Below are 22,500 nucleotides of genomic sequence, written 5' to 3' on the forward strand. Positions count from 1 at the left end.
TGGAAATTTCATTGTCCATAGACCAAGTTGCTTTTGTATCCGCAAATATAGAACTTTATATGCCTATACTAATTGAATTAGAATGTAATCAAATATAAAACTTGTTAATGTTTCGATCAAGTCTGAATTTGCATCAAATGTAAAATCTATCATTTACGAGTTGGATTAATGTAAAAGTTTCTGATTGTAAATATTTTTTGTTACGTCTTATCTGTCATTTCATTTACTTATATTCATCTCACCTGCTTATATTCATATGAGTTCAAGTGACAAAGTGCAAGGTTCAATTGTTCATCCTCTTTTTGTTCCCATCAATGAAAATAAATGAAGAAACGTTTGAAGCCATTACAATTATTGTGACAGTGAAGATCATTTATTACTAATTGTTATGACAATGAAGACAATTTATTATCAAAACGTGATACTCAAGGTGTTTTTGTCTAAGGTTTGTAAAATTGAATAATCAAATAAACAAGTTAAAAGTGAGAATCATCGATGTATCGGATTGTTTTCGAGATAGGATGGTAAAAGAGGTCTTTGAAGGGGTTGCTACCGAAAAAATATTTAGAAAAAGGCCGAATTATAATTATCAGGAAATTTAATTCTACTCAAATTTTAAACCCAATTGGAAATATCCAAAATTTTATGTTTCGCTTACTAAACAACCACAAATTGCATGCATTTGTTTATCTATATGTGGTTGTCTAATGATGTGTTTATGTGTGTGTATATGTGTGTATATGTGTGTGTGCCTGATTAATGTATATATATATATATATATATATATATGTGTGTGTGTGTGTGTGTGTGTGTGTGTGTGTGTGTGTGTGTGTGTGTGTGTGTGTGTGTGTGTGTCTGAATATTTTCTGCCTGGTAAAACCCATAGACAAACAATGAACATGCATATGAGGCATTTTACATAAGGACGGACTAAGCACGTGATTGGCACGTGATATGATATAACACATATATGTGTGTGTTTGCGCGCTCGCCCGCACATGTGTGCTTGTTTGCGTTCTTCTTGTCATATGTGCAGTACAGTAAAAGTCCTCTAGAGCGGGACCCTAAAGAACGGACAGATAAGAGTAACGGACAGTATTGCTCGGCACGGAACCGTTTTGCAAGTTAAATAGACCCTAAAGAACGGACATTTTAAAGGAACGAACTACGGACGGGGTTTTAAGTACAAATTGACTTTTATGTCTTAAAGAGCGGACAATTTATAACAAAAACACATCGAATATTTGATAAAATGCGCCATCTAATTTGAATATTTGTATTTATTCTATTCTATGGAATGCGCTAAAGAAACTTTGATAATCTTTGGTTATTTAAAAAAAATTATTTTCGCTCTTTGATTTTTTATCGCGGTCGTGTTGATAAACTGTTGTGTAATAATGGAGTCGACTCTGCGAAAAAAAATTTTAAACTTGGAAGAAAAAATGCTGGTGGTGAAAAAATTAAATCATGAACAATTTGAAGTCCAAGATGATAAAGAGGAAGAAGAGGCTCCAGTCCAAGAAGTTTCTACAAAGATGGCATTACAATGTGCCAGGAAGCTAACTTCCTATTCGATACATATGGGCAATAGAGAATTGTTACAATTTTCTGAGAGCATTGAAAATATTTTAAAAATTGAATTATTAAAAACAAAATGTTTTGGCAAACAGACAACTATGAATGATTTTCTTCCATAACAATATTAAAAACGTGTTGTTTTATTTTAATTTTTTATGTAGTATATCAAAAAAGAATTTGATGTTGAGTCTTGAGGAGAGGACAGTTAAGAGGAGAGGACAGTTTGGTCATTCCCCAATGGTGTCCTCTCTAGAGGACTTTTACTGTATCAGTTCAGAACAATCAGTTGAGGACAAAATACAACAGAACAATAAATAACCTCCACAGCTGTGAAGTAGTCTGCTTGGCTAAGCGCGCGGAAAAGCCAAACCCCAAATACGAGCAGAAAAATAAGAATAACAACAAAAAAATAACAGCAACAACATATTAATAATAATTCTCGTTATTTTAATTATAATTATCATTATTATTATTATATGTATTAAAATACGAGCAAAAAAATAGTAATAACAACAAGGGAAAAACCAAAAATGAAATAAAAAAAATTAAAAGTAAATATAAACAACATCAGAAGAATAACATATCAACAAAACCGCAGCAAGCCTACCTGCTGCATGTTGCGCAATGCGACTGCAACTGTAGAGAGACTTAGTTGCGCAACCATAGGCTCCAACATGTCGCTTTTAAATCATGGATATAAATATTATGAATTAAATGCAAATTCAATTATTTTGCATTATTTACTTTTTATTATTCACTTTTTTATATAAATTATTATTATTTATTTATTATTATTTAAAATTACAACTTACGACAATCTATGAAATAAGGTCGCCAGCCAGACCAAAAAAGGAGTCGCAAATCTTAAAAAAATTCTCCCCCAGGTTGAAAATTTTGCTATATAAGTACATATGCGGCCCTTCAAAGGTAAAACAGTTCTCAATGCGGCCCTCACAGCAAAAAGGTTGCCCACCCCCTTGTCTTACGGTATGATAATAGAAAAGTGAATGCATTGATAGTTTGATTATTCATATTATGTATATTGAGTTATCAACTTTCGTCATAGTAGTATTAGTAGTAGTAGTAGCAGTATTAGTAGAAGTAGTAATAGTAGCATTAGTAGAAGTATTAGTAGTAGTAGTGATAGTAGTAGTAGTAGTGGCAGACGCGATTTTATAAAAATTACTTTTAAAATTACTTTTACAGCTGCCACAACTACTACTGCTACTGTTGCTTCTACTACTACAATTACTATCGCCAGCACTACCACTACTATTACGACTACTACTACTACTTTACCTTCATCTAATTGTAATTGTAATAGTACTACAATTCTATTACAAGATACTAATGTTACTATTACTACTACTACTACTACTACTAATACGACTACTACTACGACTACTACTACCACTACTACTACTACTATTACTGCTACTACTACTACTACTGCTACTATTACTGCTACTACTACTACTACTGCTACTATTACTGCTACTACTACTATTACTACTGCTACTACTACTACTACTAAGACTACTACTACTACTATTACTTCTACTACTACTACGACTACTACTACTTCTACGACTACTACTACTTCTACAACAACTAATTATTTTGGTTAATGTTAACGCTTATCAGAAGATATCTACTCCATTTGTTATCAGCGCTCCTGGCTAGATGTCTAACAAATGCTAATGAGTTATGAATGAACACTTAATTTACAACCGGCCTATCCATCCATCCATCCATCCATTCATCCATTCATTCATATTTTTATTTTTAGGTTTTAACAATGTTTATTATCATTATTGTTATGATTATTATTATTAAGTGATATTCATATTTTCTTTTTTTATTATAGTCAAAATTTATTTATTATTTATCAAAACTCAATCTTGAAATTCAAGTCATATATTCCCAACGATAATTTTCATATTGTTATACATTTATCACTACACTACTATGCAGTTCAAATAAAAGCAGAACTGCCTATTCATTTCATTTATGTACAATCAAGGTAATGGAAAGAATTGTCTCTAAGGAGCTGATAAGCAATTTGTCTAAAAATAATTTGTTACAGAATCAGTCGGCTTGCAGAAAATATTATTCAACAGAAACGGCCTTGCTAGATGCTTTTTTAATATCGTGTGCAGCGGTGGGTGACCAAAATGTATCGCTGGTTGCTTTCGAGCAATTGAGAGGTTTTGAACATACACATACATGCACCATACACATACACGTATCATACACATGCAATAATTAGTATAATAAAATATAACAATATTAAAAATAATAACGCATATCAATTAATTTAAATTAAATTACATTTTTGGCTGGAAAAAATGTTAATTAATCAATTATTTTTAAAAAATGTCTTGGCTTTCCATAGTTTATTAGGTCTGGAAGATTGCCAGCCGCCAAAAGCAACAGCAAAGCAGCCTGGGCCAAGTTCAACACGGTACAAGCAGAACACAGTTCCAGCACATGTTAATTTGTGCTGGCCAGCTGTGTAGCAAAGAAACACACATGCGCGCACACACACACCATACATACACACACATACATACTCACACACACACATACATACATACTCATACACACACGCACGCGCATACAAACAAATAAAGCAACAGGTTCGAATTCATTTTAGGTCATGATATTTATGTCAGCACTAAATCAATCATCCAGTATTAAATCAGACAATCGACATTCAGTCAGCCAATCAACCAACCAAATCAACATTCGATCAGTCGAACGATTATCGTTTAACTCTCAACAATCAACAATCAACTATTATACAATCAAACTATCACATTAAACATTGATGTATAGCAGCATTAAACCAATCAAACATCCCAAGTTCACTCAATGAGGCAATCACTTTTCAATCCAGCAAACAATCAACATTAAAAAAACATTGAACTTTAACATACAACACGTCAGCATTAAACCAATCAAAAAGTCGTTATTTATTCAATCAGTCAACAAAAACAACCATCCATCAATCAAACACCAATCATGCAATTAAGCAACCACCGTTCAATCAGGCGATAAATCAATCAATCAACATTCATTCAATCATATAATCAACTAGAAAGGTTCTAACACTCAAGCCATATACATCAGATCAATCAAGCAGTTAACATCATATCAATCAAATAATCAATTTTCATCCAATCAATCAACATGTGTTTAACCGATATATATATTTATCGATATAATTAACATTTGAAAAGGTAAACAAACACACAAACACACACAGACAAACACACACGCACACATACAAACGCAATAAATACACGAATACAATACACAAATAAATACACACACACATAACAAAACAGGCGCGTGTTAATCGCCCATTATGAAGAAACACATTCGAAGTTTAAATTTTGGCGGCAAAGGTTTGGCTGACGAATTTAAATATCAAGGTTCAAAGTTATTCCAGTTTATATATGTATATAGGTGTGTGTGTGTGTATATATATATATATATATATATATATATATATATATATTGTTTATTTTTCATTGTTTTATTGTTCTCAATGCGTGTGGTTGTAAATGTCTTTGTGTGACTATATGTGTGTGTGTGTTTGTGTGCGTGAGTGTGTCTGTGTATGTTTCTATTTACTTAAGTATGTGTGTACGAATGTGGTGTGTAAAAAAAAAATAAAATCAATATGCGGTTCAGCAGTCCTGTCATTTTTAAGGCACCAAAGTTTAATCTCCAATCACATCTTCAAATAACTTTATTTCTCAATAATATTAAATATTATTGATAATAACTAATAATATTAATATAAATTAATTAAATTAATAATATTATCGTAAATTTTACAATTAGTTTCGAGTAAAACTCAATCATCTATCTATACAGTGGGCGTCATCTAGCGGTTTAAGGTGCCTGTCATGGTTGAGCAGTGTCCAGCTTCAAATGAAATGAGATCCCTACTTATCACACGCAAAAGTGTGTGATACGTTAACTCACACTTATTTATACGCACTGTGGCTTTGTTGTAGTAATAATAATAATGTGCCTTAGTCGCTTGCCATGGCTCCGTATAAAATGACATTTTTATTAAATAGTCATTGAATTAACTAATTTCATATTCATTTTATTAATTCTATTTATTTCTAAACAATGGCGGATCTAGACAACGTTGACTGGAGCCAAAATTCGGAAAATTTTGAACTTTGACGAAGAGGGCAAAAACTGTAATGACCTCCTCAATCCTCTTAAAAATCAACCAGTTTCTTAACGATATTCACTACTAACATTATCTGTTTAACGTTTATAATGCTACGTTTTTTATCACTTTGTTATCTATCCCTTGACCATTTTCAATCCCATCCAATTTTATTCGTCTCATCCTACGCGTGAGCATTTTCGTAGCTGGGAACACTTTGATTGTCGTCTCTCTTTTTACAATTTTTTACCAATTTTCACAACTTTTCGCCATTTTGTTTTTTTTATCGTTGTAGTGCCAGTGCTTGCGTTTGCCAGAGTTTACTTTTAAAGAATAACAAAAGAAAGATAACAGAAAAGATGATGGTGGTAATTTTCAAAAGATTAATTTAATTAAAATTTTCACCCATCGAAGGCGATGAGCACCAATTCCTCTTGTACATCTACATACATTTGTATGCAATCCAAAACGTATGTACATATAAATTTCTACACTCAGTCGCTTTATAAATGATATTTATTAATATATTTTTATTATTATTATTATTATTATTATTATACCATGTATATGGCCAGAATCAGAAATGACTTTTTATTTCTTTTAACTTAAATTATTGATAACTTAATTAAATTCTTTTAACAATGACTTCATTTCGCGTTTGTATATTATTTTCTGCCAAATATCAGCAACAAATATCAGGATTTAGTTATGTTAGTTCATTCGTAAGTGGTTTTTATAATTGTGCACGTGAATTTATAATTGCGCACGTGCGAATGGAGAAATGTGGAAGCACGGAGCGTTCGTCGTTCGATCTGTTTAATGAAATTTTTAATTTTCGATGTTGGAAAATTTTGTTCAATGGCCAACGATAAGACAGTGATTCTTCCACTACCAGTGAAAAAAGTGTAGGAATTTTTTGAGAAATAATTTGAATTGCATTCTACATTCGCATACATTCACACACACACACACACACATACACATACACACCACACACACACACATACGCATTATATATATATATATATATATATATAATTTCAAACTGTATATATATATATATATATATTTATTTATATTTGTTGTTTACTATCACCTGATTGGTCAGTTTGGACCAATGGTTCTGAATAAATTAAGTCTCTTCCTATAAATATTGAACAATTCTGTCGTAAAATTGTATTCGGTCAGCTGATTTTCAACTGTTTGACTAAATGTGAGTTAATGCTTGTATTTTTAATAATATGATTTTTTTATCTTTAATTTAATTTTAATCTCAGAATTTTATTTCATATAATTTCGTTTTCAAGTAGATATTTTTTAGAGTTATTTTTCTATTCGAAATAAATTGCTTTTTATGTACCGAAATTAAGTTCGGTGGCGAGATGGCACCTAACAAGTCGTCAGCTGATTAGATTGATGCCTTTTAGTTCGAGCTTTAAATGGAGAAAAATTAAAAAACTCGGCGAAGGTGGTTGTTATAAAGTTTGGATTAAATCTTGAATTAAATTTTTTTTTCGGGATTTAAATTTTTTTGGCGTAAAAATGTTGGAATTGTGGCAGAAAGAGACTCCAACGTCGGTTTTTATTTTTTACTTTTAAAATTCGGTTTTTTAAAAACATTTTTAATTTTTAAAAATTAATTATTCATCTATCTATAAATTATTATGATTATAAATTTAAAATATGATACATTATATTATAAATTATATTATATTTCAAACTTGAAATCTCAAAATTAATTTTAATTTTATATATATATAATTTTGATTTTTATTAAAATTTTTTATATTTTTTATTAAACTCATGGTTAAAATTTTTTTAAGTCAAATTTGTTGTAATTTTTTATTTAAATACCTTCTAAGCTTGTATATTAAAAGGTAGATTAATTGATTAATTCACTCAAGGGAAATTTTGTTATATTTTGTCATTTATAATGGTGGTTTGTCAAATTTTAGTAAATTTTTTACCAAGCTAATTTTTTAAAATTCAATAGTGAAATAATGTTTTTAACTAGATAAATAATAACTGATAAATTTAATATATACAATAAAAAAATATAAATATACCGGCAAGTATGCACTGATATGTGCCAACATATAATATAATACTTGGTAAATAAGTATGAAACCAGCTTCCTGTTTACATAGAATAATATTGAAAACTTTAAATTTGGCTCCGCCTGTCATTAATATTCATGACCAGCCGAAGCGTTTTATTTTTTTTCAATTTGTGATTTTTTTTAACCGAATCGTTTCATTTATTTATATTTGTAATTTTTAACAAAAATTCTAATATCATTATTTATTTATTATTTTTAAAATATGTTATAAACATGAGAACTATATGTAATTTAATTTGGACATTATATTTTCATATAAATAACAAAACAAGTATCGTCTAATAATTATCGTTAGTTAATAAAAAAATACCAAAAAGTTTCAAAATTTTAATAATGTCGTATAAGTTCCAGGGCTTTTTGGAACTGCTTTTTTCTTTCTCCTTTGGTGCGCATCCACATAAATTCGTCTAGGTATGATTGTACGTGAGCATCACAAGTACCATTCATTCTCTTAAATTTTTGTTTGACGCATCGCCACAAATTCTCCACTCCATTTGTATACATTCCTATTCGTGCAGGGTTATCATGAGCCCAGTCAATGCATAGATTTCGATGTAAATTTAACCAGTCAGGTAATGTAATGCCCGACGTCCAAATCTAAAATCGACGCAACCATAGCCTGGCTAACGTCGTACATAGACCAGAAATACGTCATCTGTTTGAATTTAAAACAATTCGCATCATCATTCTTAAAGAAATTAAATTTTTTATAAACAATGGAAAAAACAATTTTTATTGAAGCTCATGTAAAAGATTACACAGCTTAACTATTACATTTAAATTTAATTAAATTTTTTTTATATTATATTTTAATATATTTTATTTATATTTAATTTATATATATGACCTTATTTTATTTGGCATCTAAATTATTAATAAACATTTTAAAATATAAAATAATATATTTGTTAAATAATTTACAATAAAATTACAATAAAATGAAGCGCATCGGTTGGTCATGAATATTAATGACGGGCGGAGCCAAATTTAAAGTTTTCAATATTATCCTATGTAAACAACAGGAAGCGTGGTTTCATACTTATTTACCATAATACTTTGCCATTTCTATATTTATGCAAATTTATCTTTTGTAACTTGGGTGGCCCTACAATTGTGAACTTGAAGGGGCATATCTATTGACTTCACCAGTTAATGCTGTTATCTAGCATTGTTTTGTGTTATTTTTATTTAAAAATATACATTCAGACTATTTTTGATTTTTATTATTAGTTTAAATTGACTAAATGCTATTTTTGATGTGCATTTGTTTATGTCGAGTTCTGCTTTCACCATAGTTTGTTTGGAGGTTATTGTTATCCAGTCTTTTAAAATTTTAATAACAGTAATAATAGTAGCGTTAAGAAATGCTCATGTTTTTATCAAATCTTAAATTTAATGTTATTGTTTATCTTAAAATATATTTTATAAGATTTTTCTATTGGTGTTATATAACAAGTTATGTATACATTTAAATTTGAATTAATCTAATTTTTTATTTTTCCCTACCAGTATGTGATGCTATAGACTGCAGTTCAAACAAAAGTCATCGGCCTATCGTGGCCAACCACACTTTTACCTAATTTTTATTTATTTATTGCATTATTCTCATTAGATATTGAAAATCTTCAAACTCAAATTATTCCTCCTAACTATTCATTCTTCTCATACCACTTACTCTCTCTTTCATAAATAAGGCATTAGAATGTCGAAGTCATCATTTTATTTCTACAAAGACCAGCTTGCCAAGTGTGGCATAACGAATGAACAGTTACACACGTTGGAATCGTGGCTGGTGGGAGAGTTGTACTCGATCGGTCTGGATGGTCGCGTATTTTCAAGAGACATCATCTCCTCCTTGCGACTTGACATCATCAACTTGATTGATGAACTATGCCTTATTGGCCACAACGTGGAGAGCTTTCGCCACCATGTGGATAATTACATAAGTAATAAGAATGTCGGTAGCAGTGTTGTTGGTTATACGCGTGGAGATGACGATGCAGACATCTCCGATGAATGGTACCTAAGGAAAACGTACCTCCTCAAACACTTCAATGATAAAACTGGACTGTCGGTTGGTTAAATTCTTTTTCAAATTAAATTAAATTTTTCAAAACTTATTTTTGTTTGGTTCATCTTTCACAGTATTGATTTGATCTTTTGTGTTTTTTGCTTTTGTTTTATTCAATTGAGAAGAATATGTGTTTTTTGCTATTGTTTTATTCAATTGAGAAGAATATTTGTTCATTGTGTGTTACCTGGTTCAAAATGTTAGTGTGTCATTATGCCTGCTAAATGCCTGCTCATGATACACATTTTTTTTGGTTTATTGCAAAAAACATAAGATGGGCAATGAAAAATATCCAATTGAAGATTAGTGTAATTATGTGTCATGTTGTAATTATACATTGCTGTAGATAATCATAGCACATATCTTGATAGATATTCACCAGATATTTCATTAACATTTCAACATTGCTATCAACATCATCAGAGACTACCAATATGATTGAATTTAAGATATCATAATGTTACCATAATGTAATGCAATGTTGCAATATAAACACCAGTGAACTAATTGAATGTCATACCTCGAAATGTTGTTTTGCTTGTGCTCTCTTCCAATCTAATTCTCATGTTATAATCATCATTATATCTTATCATTTTTTTTTATTATTTTTTATTAATTGATTGATTGGTTGATTGATAATTCTCAAATGTTATAATCATCATTATATCTTATCATTTTTTTTTATTATTTTTTATTAATTGATTGATTGATTGATTGATAATTCTCAAATGTTAATGTGTTCTAACATAAACATTAATGCCATCTATCTAATCAACCCAACCAGGATAACGAAAGTTTTAAGAAGATCATCACAGAGTTTTTGGAGAAGTTCTATGAAGCTAGAAGTTTGTTTTTATTTCTTATTGAAATATTTTATTTAATTTTGTTTAACACTGCTAAATATTAATTAATTTTGTTTAATACTGTTTAATTTTGTTTGATTTTGTTTTAACTTTGTTTAATATCTAATTTGGTTTAAGGTAATTAGGATGATAAAATATTTTTAAAATGTAAAAATTAAACATTTAAATACTTTTCTAATGAACATGCTTGTAAATGTTGTGAAATTGAGAGGAGATAGCAAGCTATACTCATGATGCTCTGTTGAGATGTTGAGAACCTGTGACTTAATTTTACACTGGCTCATTTAATGATTTATGATCTATCTGGTACCATTATTGGTTTGTCATGTAATCTGTGCTGATGTTTTGATCTGCATATAAATAACATAGATATTATACAATCATCTTTTTTTTATTATTCATACCTGATGCAATCATCATTATATCTTATCATTTATTTTGAATTTTCTTCTTCACTAAATCTTTGTTTTTAATTATGGATGAAGTTTTAGCATTACAAATTGTGAAGGGTTTAATACATTTTTACATTATATTATTATCACTAAATGCTATAATGAGAAGAACATTTATAACCATTCAAAAATAACCATTGGAGGTTGTATTGTATTGTGTTGTGTTGTGTTGCATTGTATTGTATTGTATTGTTTTTTTATTGTATTGTATTGTATTTTATTTGTGCTCATGTATTTCACTATAAAATTTATTATATCCCTCATAGAGATTCACATAGTCCTGGGCATGACATAAAACTGCATCCACGCTGCCTTGCGTGTTTTTGAAAAAAATTTTCCCCAAAATTTATCCCATGCCAAAAACAACGGCCCCTAGTCTCCAGCAGGCCTTAAGGGGTGCTAAGAATCCATGGGAAGTATACCGAAATCCTGCGTCGTAAATGAAATGGATACAACTGATCGCCTAATTTTGTGGAAAAAATTGTTGGCAAAGAAAACAACGTCCTACCTCGGGAGAACTGGGTCTCTGGACAATAAACGATGATTGATTTTATAGGGTTATTTTACATGCGCGCACACGCACACACAAACACACACACAGACACATATACACACACATGCACACACACTATTTGCATTTATCTACAGTTGAATTGAAGAAGAAAAGAAGAGTTGGCAGCAGGAAGCACAGACAGTCCAATCAACCACATGAGAGGTCCTATTTATTTAATTGCTTTAATTGCTTAATTGCATTTTAATAATTTTCAATGATATCTAAGAGTGTGCTTTTGACTAAATTTGAATCTTTGCCAACAATGCTCATTCAACAATATATATTCGTAAATGTTTGTGATCTTCTACGCTAATCTATACACAATGAGCCCATAAAATCCACCTGAAATCATCAACTCATCCACATGACGCGGTAGTATACATTAGTAATAGTTCCAACTGCACAAAAACATGAAATCAGTCACTGTAAATTCTCTACTCTGCATCTTACACCAGTACCATCACAACGACACCTAAAATCAACAACAACAACAACATCAACAGGCATCGACAAGAACTAAAACTAATTCCCAATAGATATGAAGAAGCCTTTCCCTCCTTAAGTAGTACATGTGACCTGTTAGCAACAGTCAGCCAAGTCGGCGCTGCTTTAAACTGGGCTGCAGCCACAACGTCTTCAACGCAGGACGTCACTAATTCAGTTGCCAATGCACAAGGAACGAACGAGACAGCTGCTAATCATCGTCAGAAATTGAATCCTGATTCTCTCAAGTGAGTTCTTGAATGTTATGTGTTTGTTTATCTGTTTTTGTGTACTCCTTTATGAGTACCGTTTAAATTTTTTAAATTTTGTTTATGGCATTTCTTTTTGCGGTTATTGTTGGTGTATTTTATATTTATTATAATTTTTTTGGTGTATTTTATATTTATTGTAATTTTTCAACTTAGGTGTGCTTATGTCGGGGAGATGACAGTGGGAGGAAAGCAGTATATCGTCATGAGGTTCTTAGTTATTACATCAATCATTACAATTACATTACATCTATTAAAGTTATATTAACTCTTTCATTACAGTTATAGTTGCTAGTAAACAAATTCATGAATTATAACAAATAAATAAATATTTCTATAATGATTTTTTACTCTTTCATTCATCACCAAAGAAGCACACAGAACAGCACAACAAGTGGACACGCGTGTTCACAGTGAGTGTTTGGTTTAGTTAATTTTACAAATCTTTTCTTTGAACGACACTTTACATTTTATTGATCTCTTTGCCGAATTGCTGGTACAGCTAAATAAAACACACAATAAGAACATAAACATTGTCTTAAGAATGCATCAATAATATTTTGTATGTAAACAACAGCAGGCCATTCAAGAAGAGAAGAAAGAGAAGGAGACATGCCAGGTATCCCATTAACAAACCAACCCCGCCAAAACCGAGGCAGCCGGCTACACAGTTTCATCCTCCTAGCAGTGGGGCGACAAATCGATTGCCCGACGATAATGAAGATGATGGAAGTGACATACATTCTCTTATCCAGCTGACCAAGGATTGCAGCAAAGATAAAATAATTGAAGAGAGCCCTTTCAACTATCAGTTATTTTCAATCGTTTCGATGTGCCAGCCGTTATTTGCTATTGATAAAAGAATCTGGAAGGAAGTGGACAACAAGGTACTGCCTGGGGGAGGTAGGGAACGAGATGGTGAAGTGAGCTTCGACCAGGTCGGTGCAGATCTTGGCTATCCTGGACGCGATGATCAAATGCCAAGCGCTGCCGCGTTGTGGAACTCATGGCTTGAAAGAAATAATGAAGAGGGAAGTAAGAACAAGGATAAAAATGGTGGTGTAGATTCTGTCGCCGTTGAGGCTACTACACCGACTATTGCTGATGGAATTGGCAACTTCAAGCAGTGTGACACCTCAAAGAGCAACTATGTTCTGTTGGCTGATGATGTCGCTGGTGAAGGTGCTGCACTTAGTTGCCAGCGCAATGAAAATTATGATGTTGGTGAGAGTGAAAAAAATAAAAAAGAATACGAAGAGGATAATGTTAATGGTGATGAGAATGTTGGCAATCTTGAGGACCCTGTAAGTAGAGATGTTATCAATGATGTAATGAATTTCAATTTATGGAAAGGGAATGATAATAACAAAAATAATGATTTTAGGGCTTTGGGAAATTATGGTTTTGGTCAACAAAATACTAACAACAACAGCCACTTTCGCAAATCCGCTTCACTACCAAGGAACATCTTACAGCCTAATGTAATCGGTCTGAATCCTAGATCTGAAAATGATGCATCGAAATTTACTTATGTTAACCCTCCAAACGCTCCAATTCTGGGTACACTGACACCGACATTCGATTTGCCATGCAGGTCGCCAGCGTTTGAGTCGCCTGAGCAGTTGAACTGGTTTGTTGATAAGGAAGACGAAGAGGATAATGATAATCACGATAACAATCACCATAAAGATGAGGATGGTGACAATCTGCAGGGCTGTGCAAGCAATGGTGTTATCAATGATTTTGCGGATGTTAATGCACAGAAAGGGGATGATAATAACCAAATTAATTATTTTAAGGGTTTGGAAAATTATGCTTATAATCAACAAACTACCAACAACAACCACTCTCCCAAAACTTTACCATCAAAGAGCATTTTGCAGCCTAAAGCAATCTATCCAATGTGTCTTAGATCTGGAAATGATACATCGAAATTTCTCCCTACATTTATTAACCCTTCTGGACTATTCAGGTTCTTTCGGTATTCTTTTCCAATTCCAGCCACATCAACACCGACAATCGATCATCAATGCACGTCGCCAGCGTCTGAATCAGCCGCTGCAGTCGAACCTGGCTCCAGTGTATTCAACGCCGGACTGCAGATTTCAAACAGATTTAATACCGTAAGGAATAATGATGCCAATGGATGTAGTGATTTATTGACCAGTATATTGGCAGAGGTCAGTGATTCAAGCATCATACATAATATTGATGGAATTCTTAAGGACGAGGAAAGCTACAATAGCGGCGAGACAGAGGAAGAACTGGTGAAGATTATGGAGAACGTTTGTGAGGCACGCTGTGCAACACCCCTGCCCAGTTTCTATGAGGCAGCTGCCATGCATCACCAACTTGGTGCCATGCAGCACCAACTCCATGCCGTCACTTCCTCCTCCTCAAGGATTTGCGCTAACGTGGTGGACGATGTCACATCCTGTGCAGCTGATGGTGCTGACCTGTGTGGTGGTGCTGTGCCAGAACTATCCACCGAAGTCTCATTATCTGAAGCACTCTTGTTGAATGCAGCAGCAGCAGCAGCTGCAAGTCAGAACATTCCTTCCCAACAACAGGAACCAATAGTAACGTCATCAGCTGAACAGATGCCACCAGCTATGGACTCCCAGCAACCCGGTGGGTACTTTTTAACTTTCTGTGTAGAGAGTAATTGGAATAATTTTGTTATGTAAATTTATTGATAATTCAATATCTAAAATGCGTCTTTATAGCAGCCTTGCTATTTATTTCATATACAGCTGTTGCAAACGTTGTGTAAGTTTCAATATGTTTAAGCCTCACATTGATAACAGACATGCTAAAGAAAAAACAATTATGAATGTTATTATGCTATCTACTGCCGGTGAATTGTATTACTAACTAACCAAAATCAACCTCAGGATCTACATGGAGGTATGACAATTGGATCTTTAGACAGAGCAATGACACCAACGCTAACGTCATCAACAATAACAACGTTATCAACCAGATGGAGTTCATGAGCATTGTGAATAACCTTCAGGGGGTCCTTATCAAGCTGACGGCTGACCGGATGTCCATAGATGTCAATTTGACCAGTTTGATCAACATCATCAACAGCTTGTTGGCGGCAGTCAATAATAACATTGTTGACGCAACTATAAGTAGCAACATCAACGGCAACACCTGGTACAACAACAACAACATCATCATCAACAACAACGTCATCATCATCATCAGAAACACCATCAACAACATCATCGACGTCATCAAAGACATAACCACCAACTACAGCAACAACATCGACAACATCGCCAACAACATCAACAAAATCATCGAAATCAACAACGTCGTCATCAGCAACAACAACTTCAGCAAAATCGTCAATGACATCATTAGCCACATCAACATCATCAACAACGCCATCATCAACAACAACATCAACAACAACATCAACAACATCAACAACACCTGTTTGCTGGTCGAAGATGAACAAGGAGGACGTGAAATTAATGTGGATAACTACTTCAACAGCGCTGTCACCTGCAACAACAGCCAAGAACAACAGCAAAATGATAGTTTAAGTGATTAATTAATATGTTTGTCGGTTGGTTTGTCGTTGGAGCTTAGGCTTGCTGGTATCATTCCATACATACCAGTTCATAATGTACAATGATATCTATCATTTGATATGATACATTTATAAAACATTTTCAAATTAACTTTTTTTTCACTGGTTTTTGATCAAGTTTAACGTTTGGATTTCATATTGTTTTAGGGTTATGTGTAAAATTTCATATAAGGATTTCTTTTTATATTCTGTCATACACACACACACACACACACTCACACACACACACACATATAGGTGCACAACTATGAACAGTTTTTCATAAATTAAAAAAATTGACAAAATTACAAAAAAAAAACTAAAAAAATATAGTTTTTTTTTTAAATTATCTTATACTGTTATTTATTTATAACTTTATCATTTCGTATTTTATGTTATTTATTTCATGTCTATGGTGACTGTGACTTCTAAACATAATATTGTTACTGATTTCATTTTATTGATATACGTATCTTAAATGTTATCTCATATTATGTCAAATAAACCTACAAACATACAAATATACAAACTGTACAAACAAACATACACATGCAGGCACCTATGCACATTTTGATGTTTTCCATAATTTAAAAAGAAATTCAATAATATGAAAAAAAAATGATGTAAAAAATACAAAAAATTTGAAAAAATAACTTCAAAATATATTTGGAGTTAAAAAACAAAAAAAATTATCTTATTTTTAGCGTTATTATTTCTTTTTCGCGTGTCAGGCAAAGTTGATGAAAACGACGACCTACCTCGGGAAACCGGGTCTCTGAAAGCAAAACAAAAATTGATCACTTATAACTTTATTACTCCGTATCTTATGTTATTTATTCCATGTCTAAGTGATTAAACTCAATTAACATTAATCATTCAATTTTCTTTGGTATCATTAAACGTTAGATTAATAAAAAAAAATTTTTTACACACAAACACACGCAAACATCTAAACACACACACACACTCATCCGCAACATTTAAACCACGTACACTAACTGTACACAACCTCACACATACACAACGCACACATATATATATATAAATATATAATATGATATATAATATATAGTCTAGAGTCATTGGCGAGTATAAACTATATATTCATATATAAACGTCATGTTTTCTACATATGATAATATCAATGATACTAATGTATCAATGATACTAATGTATCAATGATACTAATGTATCAATGATAGTAATGTATCAATGATACTAATATATTATTAGTGATAATAGCGTAGAGACGGCGTGATGGATCGGGGAGTTTTCATCGTTTATATTTTTAACAGAAGAAAAAAATTCACATTTTCAATTTTTTTCAAATTATCAAATTTTACTCCATTATTAGTCCTTTAATTTTTTAAAAGCTATATTCTTTGTTACCTTTATTTATTCTGTGTATTATTTTAGTCTACACGTTTTTATTATTTTGTCGCAATATATGTATTCAAGTTTTTTTGTCGGAAATTTTCTACAAAAAATATGTTTATATGTCCCGGTTTAATCTGCATACATTATGTGATGTTGAATTTTCATGACGCGGCCCTAGCCAGTACGGGCGGAAGTCGAAACCCCACCCCCAATACCCCTCCCCTAACGCCCCACCTTAGTATTCAAAATGTGACGTAATTTTACTTTTGCCTTATTATTTTTATTATTATTACCTTTATTATTACTATTATTATTAAAAAGAAATCTAAATACTCGTCATGCATATGTTTGTCGGTTCACTATGCCTTGAACGTCATAATCGTCGTCATCATCATTATCATTACAACTATAATCATCATCGTCATCATTATCATCACTACTATCATCATCGTCACAAACACACACACACACACACACACACACAGAGATACATACGCAACACGTACAGATGAAACGTTAAAACATACACGCAGCCATATCGTCATCACAACTCATCATCGTCATCATTATCATCACAACTATCACCATCATCGACATCATTATCATCACTGCTATCGTCATCGTAACTCTTTCATCATCACCAGGGTTTTCACCCTACTTCAGTCGTCAATATTCTCTTGCTCAACCACCAAAAAACTTTTTTCATTTAGATTTTTTGTTTGTCTCCAGGTATATATTTTTCTACCCTGCTTTGTCATCATTACAGCTGCAGATATAAATACTTTTTCCAGGTTTAATTAACTCCCTTCTAATAAATAAATAATTATTCTTCATCATTTATCATTTTGCCACCATCTTCATCCCCATCTTCCATCATAATTTTTCTATCATCTTTTTCTTCATTTTTCCATCACCTTCATCTTTCATCATAATTTTTCCATCATCTTCATCTTCACCATAATTTTTTCATCATCCTCATCACTCACCATCATCTTTTCATCATCATCCATCATCATTTTCTCATCAATCTCGTCATCATGCATGGCCATTCTTAACGTTGTCCTGTAAATATTCTCTTGTCGTAATGGTGGTAATATATGATGATAATATAAATGATAAATAATAGCTATATTAAATAAATTTAAATCTAATAATAATAATAATAAAATTGGTGACGTATTGATTAATATTGTAAAATAATTTTTCTATGATCTACATTAAAATGGACTGTTGCAAATAATTCGTCACTGTAGATTGCTTGCTTTTCGATTACTACATTTCGTTTCTATTCATAAAATAATAATATTAATTATTATTATTAATATAATTATTATTATTATGTAATAATAATAATTATTATTAATATAATTATTATTATTATAGTGTGTTTATTTCAAATATTTTTTCGCAACATTGCAAGAAGATGATCAGAATACCAGTGGTGCTGGCCTTATAAACAAAAAGAATATTTCTCTTTTTACATATTTGGTTGGTTTAATTTTGATAGATTGTTCGCTATTTTAAGTTGAATTTAATTATAAATAATTCAATTTAATTTTTGTTCATTTGTATCATAATTAATTAAATTTCGTTGTAATTTATTCATTTCCTTTCAAGTGTACTTAACACAGCAGTTAATTTGAATAAAAGCTAGACGAAGGTTTAGTCACCGTTTGGCTGATTTTCTTTCTTATTTTTGCCGTATGGAAAAATGTAAAAATTCCTAATCTATATTGAAATCTGAACGCTGTTAGAAATCAGAATTCCTTTTAGTACTTGAATGTTTGTTTGATTTTGTTACCGTTACAAATTTAGTTAATTTTGTGCTGTTAAATTTATTTAATTTTTCTAATGATGAAAAAGTTTTTGAATAAAATTTTCTAAATTAAATTCTAGTTTGTAAATTTTATAGTTTTGAATAAATAAGTTGATGGAATTTCATATAAATCCATATATATATCCATATATAAATCATCATCAATCAGTCACTGACAGTTGTGAACTATATTTCAAAATTGGCAAACCAACCAACCAGAAACATTCAGAACTAACCAGAAATCTTCACTACGCAAGAAACAAATTTTTCAAGTGTATTTGATGAATTGTCATCTTTTTAAACAGCCATTCAGCCTTTTAGGCACATTTCATAGTTACGTCTGTAAGTTCACGTTTAGTTCGTAAATGGCACTAAATGTCGAAAGGCGAGGTTCGAGTTGCCTGTTGTAAGTTTACTGAATTTCATTTTTAGACGGTGGAGCAGTCGCACTTGAAAGGTAAAGTAGTGACTTTAATATTTTTTTTCAAAAATTATGGTTTAAAAAACATTGTTTCGCTAAAAAAAATCGCAATGACAATAACGATAGTCTGGAGGGTCTACAGACGTTTGGTCCCGAGATGATTGGTCCATTATAAAATATTGCAAACGTCTTGAGATCGTCTGGAGGAGCCTCTGTCTAATATAAATTATAAAAATATAGTAATATTCTAATCTAATCTTATAAAATGAATAAAATATAAATATGGTACAAGGTATAAGTAATGGAATCAATTTGATTTGTTAATTCTAATGCATGTCTTTATTTTATTATTATTTAATATTTATTATTATAAAATTGTCATTATTATTAAAACTTCTAAGGAGGCAGAAAAAGATGAAGTACTTCCAGCTGCCTACTATCATCCAACACCCGCAAGTCATTGTGTCAGCCTGCAAAAACGTCTTCAGCAATCTAGCACTGGAAGATTGGATCTACAAAAATGTGAAGTTTGTAGAGAGCAAGTTATCTCGTGTGAAACCGGAGCTCTTCATGTTGTGGAGGAATGACAAATGCATCGTTATTGGCAGACATCAAAATGCCTGGGCAGAAGTAAATGTCAGAAAAGCCGTTCAACACAATGTGGATGTTGCTAGGAGACGAAGTGGGGGTGGGACAGTCTACCATGACCTCGGTAACCTCAACTTGACATTCTTCACGACGAGAGGTTTCTACAACAGGAAAAGGAACTTGAATTTTGTTGCTAGCCACTTGAGGAGAGAGTGGAAGTTGGACGTGGTCATCAACTCTCGTGACGATCTGATTGTTAATGATACGTTTAAGGCATGGTTCGTTTTTAAATCTAACATTGGAGTTTTTAACTTTTATATGCTATTTTCTATATGATAAAATCCTGCATCTATTTTATCATTAGCAATGTATTTTGCTTAAATTTTCAATGTTTCTTATTAAACAAACCCAACTTTTTTTTTTAATATGATTTAATTTAGGTTGATTTTTCTTAGTCAGTTAACTGAAATAATTTTACATGAATGATTTATTCAACCATTTACAATATTTTATTTGTTCACTCACCCCGATGCAGATATCAGGAACAGCCGCGAAACTGGGCAGTGACATTGCTTACCACCACTTCACACTCCTCGTCGATGCGGACCTCCACAATGTCGACAAGCTACTAAACAAGGACAAGGTCTGTTTAGTCTGGAGGGCGAATTATTTGCATGCACGTATGTCGTCGTTCCTAACAACAATACACCAACACAACAACATGCTAACAACTAAACAACAACGTAGGAAGGTTTGACCAGTAGAGCAACCACGAGCATACCATCTCCAGTCTTGAACCTCTGTGACCTTCGACCTACCTTGACCCCTGAAGCCCTCATTGACTCCTTTGTCAAGGCTTATACATACGTTGATGCTGATGTTCGTTCACTTTTACAGCAATTTGTTTTCATGCTTTGTAATTTTTTCATGCGTTCACGCTAATGCCATCTCACAAACAAAACATGTACAAGCATCATATAATGTACACACACGCTCGAAGACATGTGCACACACACACACACATACATTCACAGACATCTACACTTACACACACACACACACAATCTCAGACATGTTCACACACACCAAACAGACAAAAAACATCTTAGTGGATCCAACAGACAACTCAGCCTATCCATCCATCATTCAAATGCACGATGAGCTGAAGCAGTGGGGCTGGATCTATGGCCACACGCCGAAGTTCTCAATAGACAGGCACTTTGCTTACCCCGGCATCATCTCCCCTGTACACGTCCAACTTCAAATTGACAAAGGTTTAATAAGCGACATCCTGATCGACGAATCATCGGATGAAAAATTCAACAGGAGGTACCTCCCCTACGTTGGCAGTGTCTCGAGGAAGCTGTCAGGACTGAGGTACTGGCTGAGTGATCTGGAGAGGGTACTTCGGGAGATGGACGCCAGAGGAGAGGACGACGATGATGAGTTGCTACTTTCTAGGTGGCTCGTTCGGAACCTCACTCAGACCTACTGATTACTTACTTTTCTTGCCCTGATCACTCCTTGTCTTCTATTACTTATTTTATTGATTAACTAATTAATTAATTTATTGAAATAAAGAATAATATACTTGAGGAACCTAGTTTCAATAAATAAACAAACAAATAAATAATTAGATGGATAGATGGCATGGTTAATTTGTTGAACCAACTGCGTAAAAGTGGTATTAGTGTGCGTGTTTTTGTGTGATGTGTGTGTATGTGTGATAGTGTGTGTGTGTCTATTACGGTTGTATTAATATTATAATTATTATATTTTGCGAAACACTTTATTTGATCTTCAGAATTTTAGAAAAATTTATCAACTCGCAACATTTGATCTTACATTTGTTGTAGTGACGTAATGTCCTTTGTTGTTTTGTTATTTTTATTAAACACTGCAATGCAATTATTTGGCTGTTGTGATTTAATGATCTAAATAAATACACACACACACATTACAAGAACGCACACACACACACACACACACACACACATGTATATATATATATATATATATAGTATGTATTACAATTATTATTACGATAAATTTATAAAGCGTTAATTAAAAAATTTCTCAGTTAAACGCACTCAGTTAATCCATGAACGCACTCAGTTAATCCATGAACGAAA

General features: G+C 32.2%; 2 protein-coding genes across 2 annotated transcripts; both read left to right on the plus strand.

Annotated features, from left to right (window-relative positions):
- Positions 1-6,957: 6,957 nt before the first annotated feature.
- HELRODRAFT_192126 (hypothetical protein) lies at positions 6,958-16,438 on the plus strand (the record flags this gene model as incomplete). The annotated part of the gene is made up of 11 exons (XM_009020612.1): positions 6,958-6,987; positions 9,399-9,535; positions 9,568-9,966; positions 10,748-10,808; positions 11,927-11,993; positions 12,368-12,562; positions 12,740-12,793; positions 12,955-12,996; positions 13,164-15,214; positions 15,478-16,140; positions 16,425-16,438. Exons 3-11 carry the CDS (start codon positions 9,595-9,597, stop codon positions 16,436-16,438), a joined length of 3,519 nt encoding a protein of 1,172 aa, XP_009018860.1. The 5' UTR covers positions 6,958-6,987; positions 9,399-9,535; positions 9,568-9,594.
- Positions 16,439-19,724: 3,286 nt separating this feature from the next.
- On the plus strand, positions 19,725-21,962 carry HELRODRAFT_185669 (hypothetical protein). The gene is made up of 5 exons (XM_009020613.1): positions 19,725-19,816; positions 20,182-20,641; positions 20,904-21,011; positions 21,116-21,247; positions 21,462-21,962. The coding sequence occupies exons 2-5, from the start codon at positions 20,195-20,197 to the stop codon at positions 21,861-21,863; spliced, it is 1,089 nt and encodes a 362-aa protein (XP_009018861.1). The 5' UTR covers positions 19,725-19,816; positions 20,182-20,194; the 3' UTR covers positions 21,864-21,962.
- Positions 21,963-22,500: the final 538 nt, after the last annotated feature.

This window comes from Helobdella robusta, assembly GCF_000326865.2.
Source record: "Helobdella robusta unplaced genomic scaffold HELROscaffold_28, whole genome shotgun sequence".
Lineage (NCBI taxonomy): Eukaryota > Metazoa > Annelida > Clitellata > Rhynchobdellida > Glossiphoniidae > Helobdella > Helobdella robusta.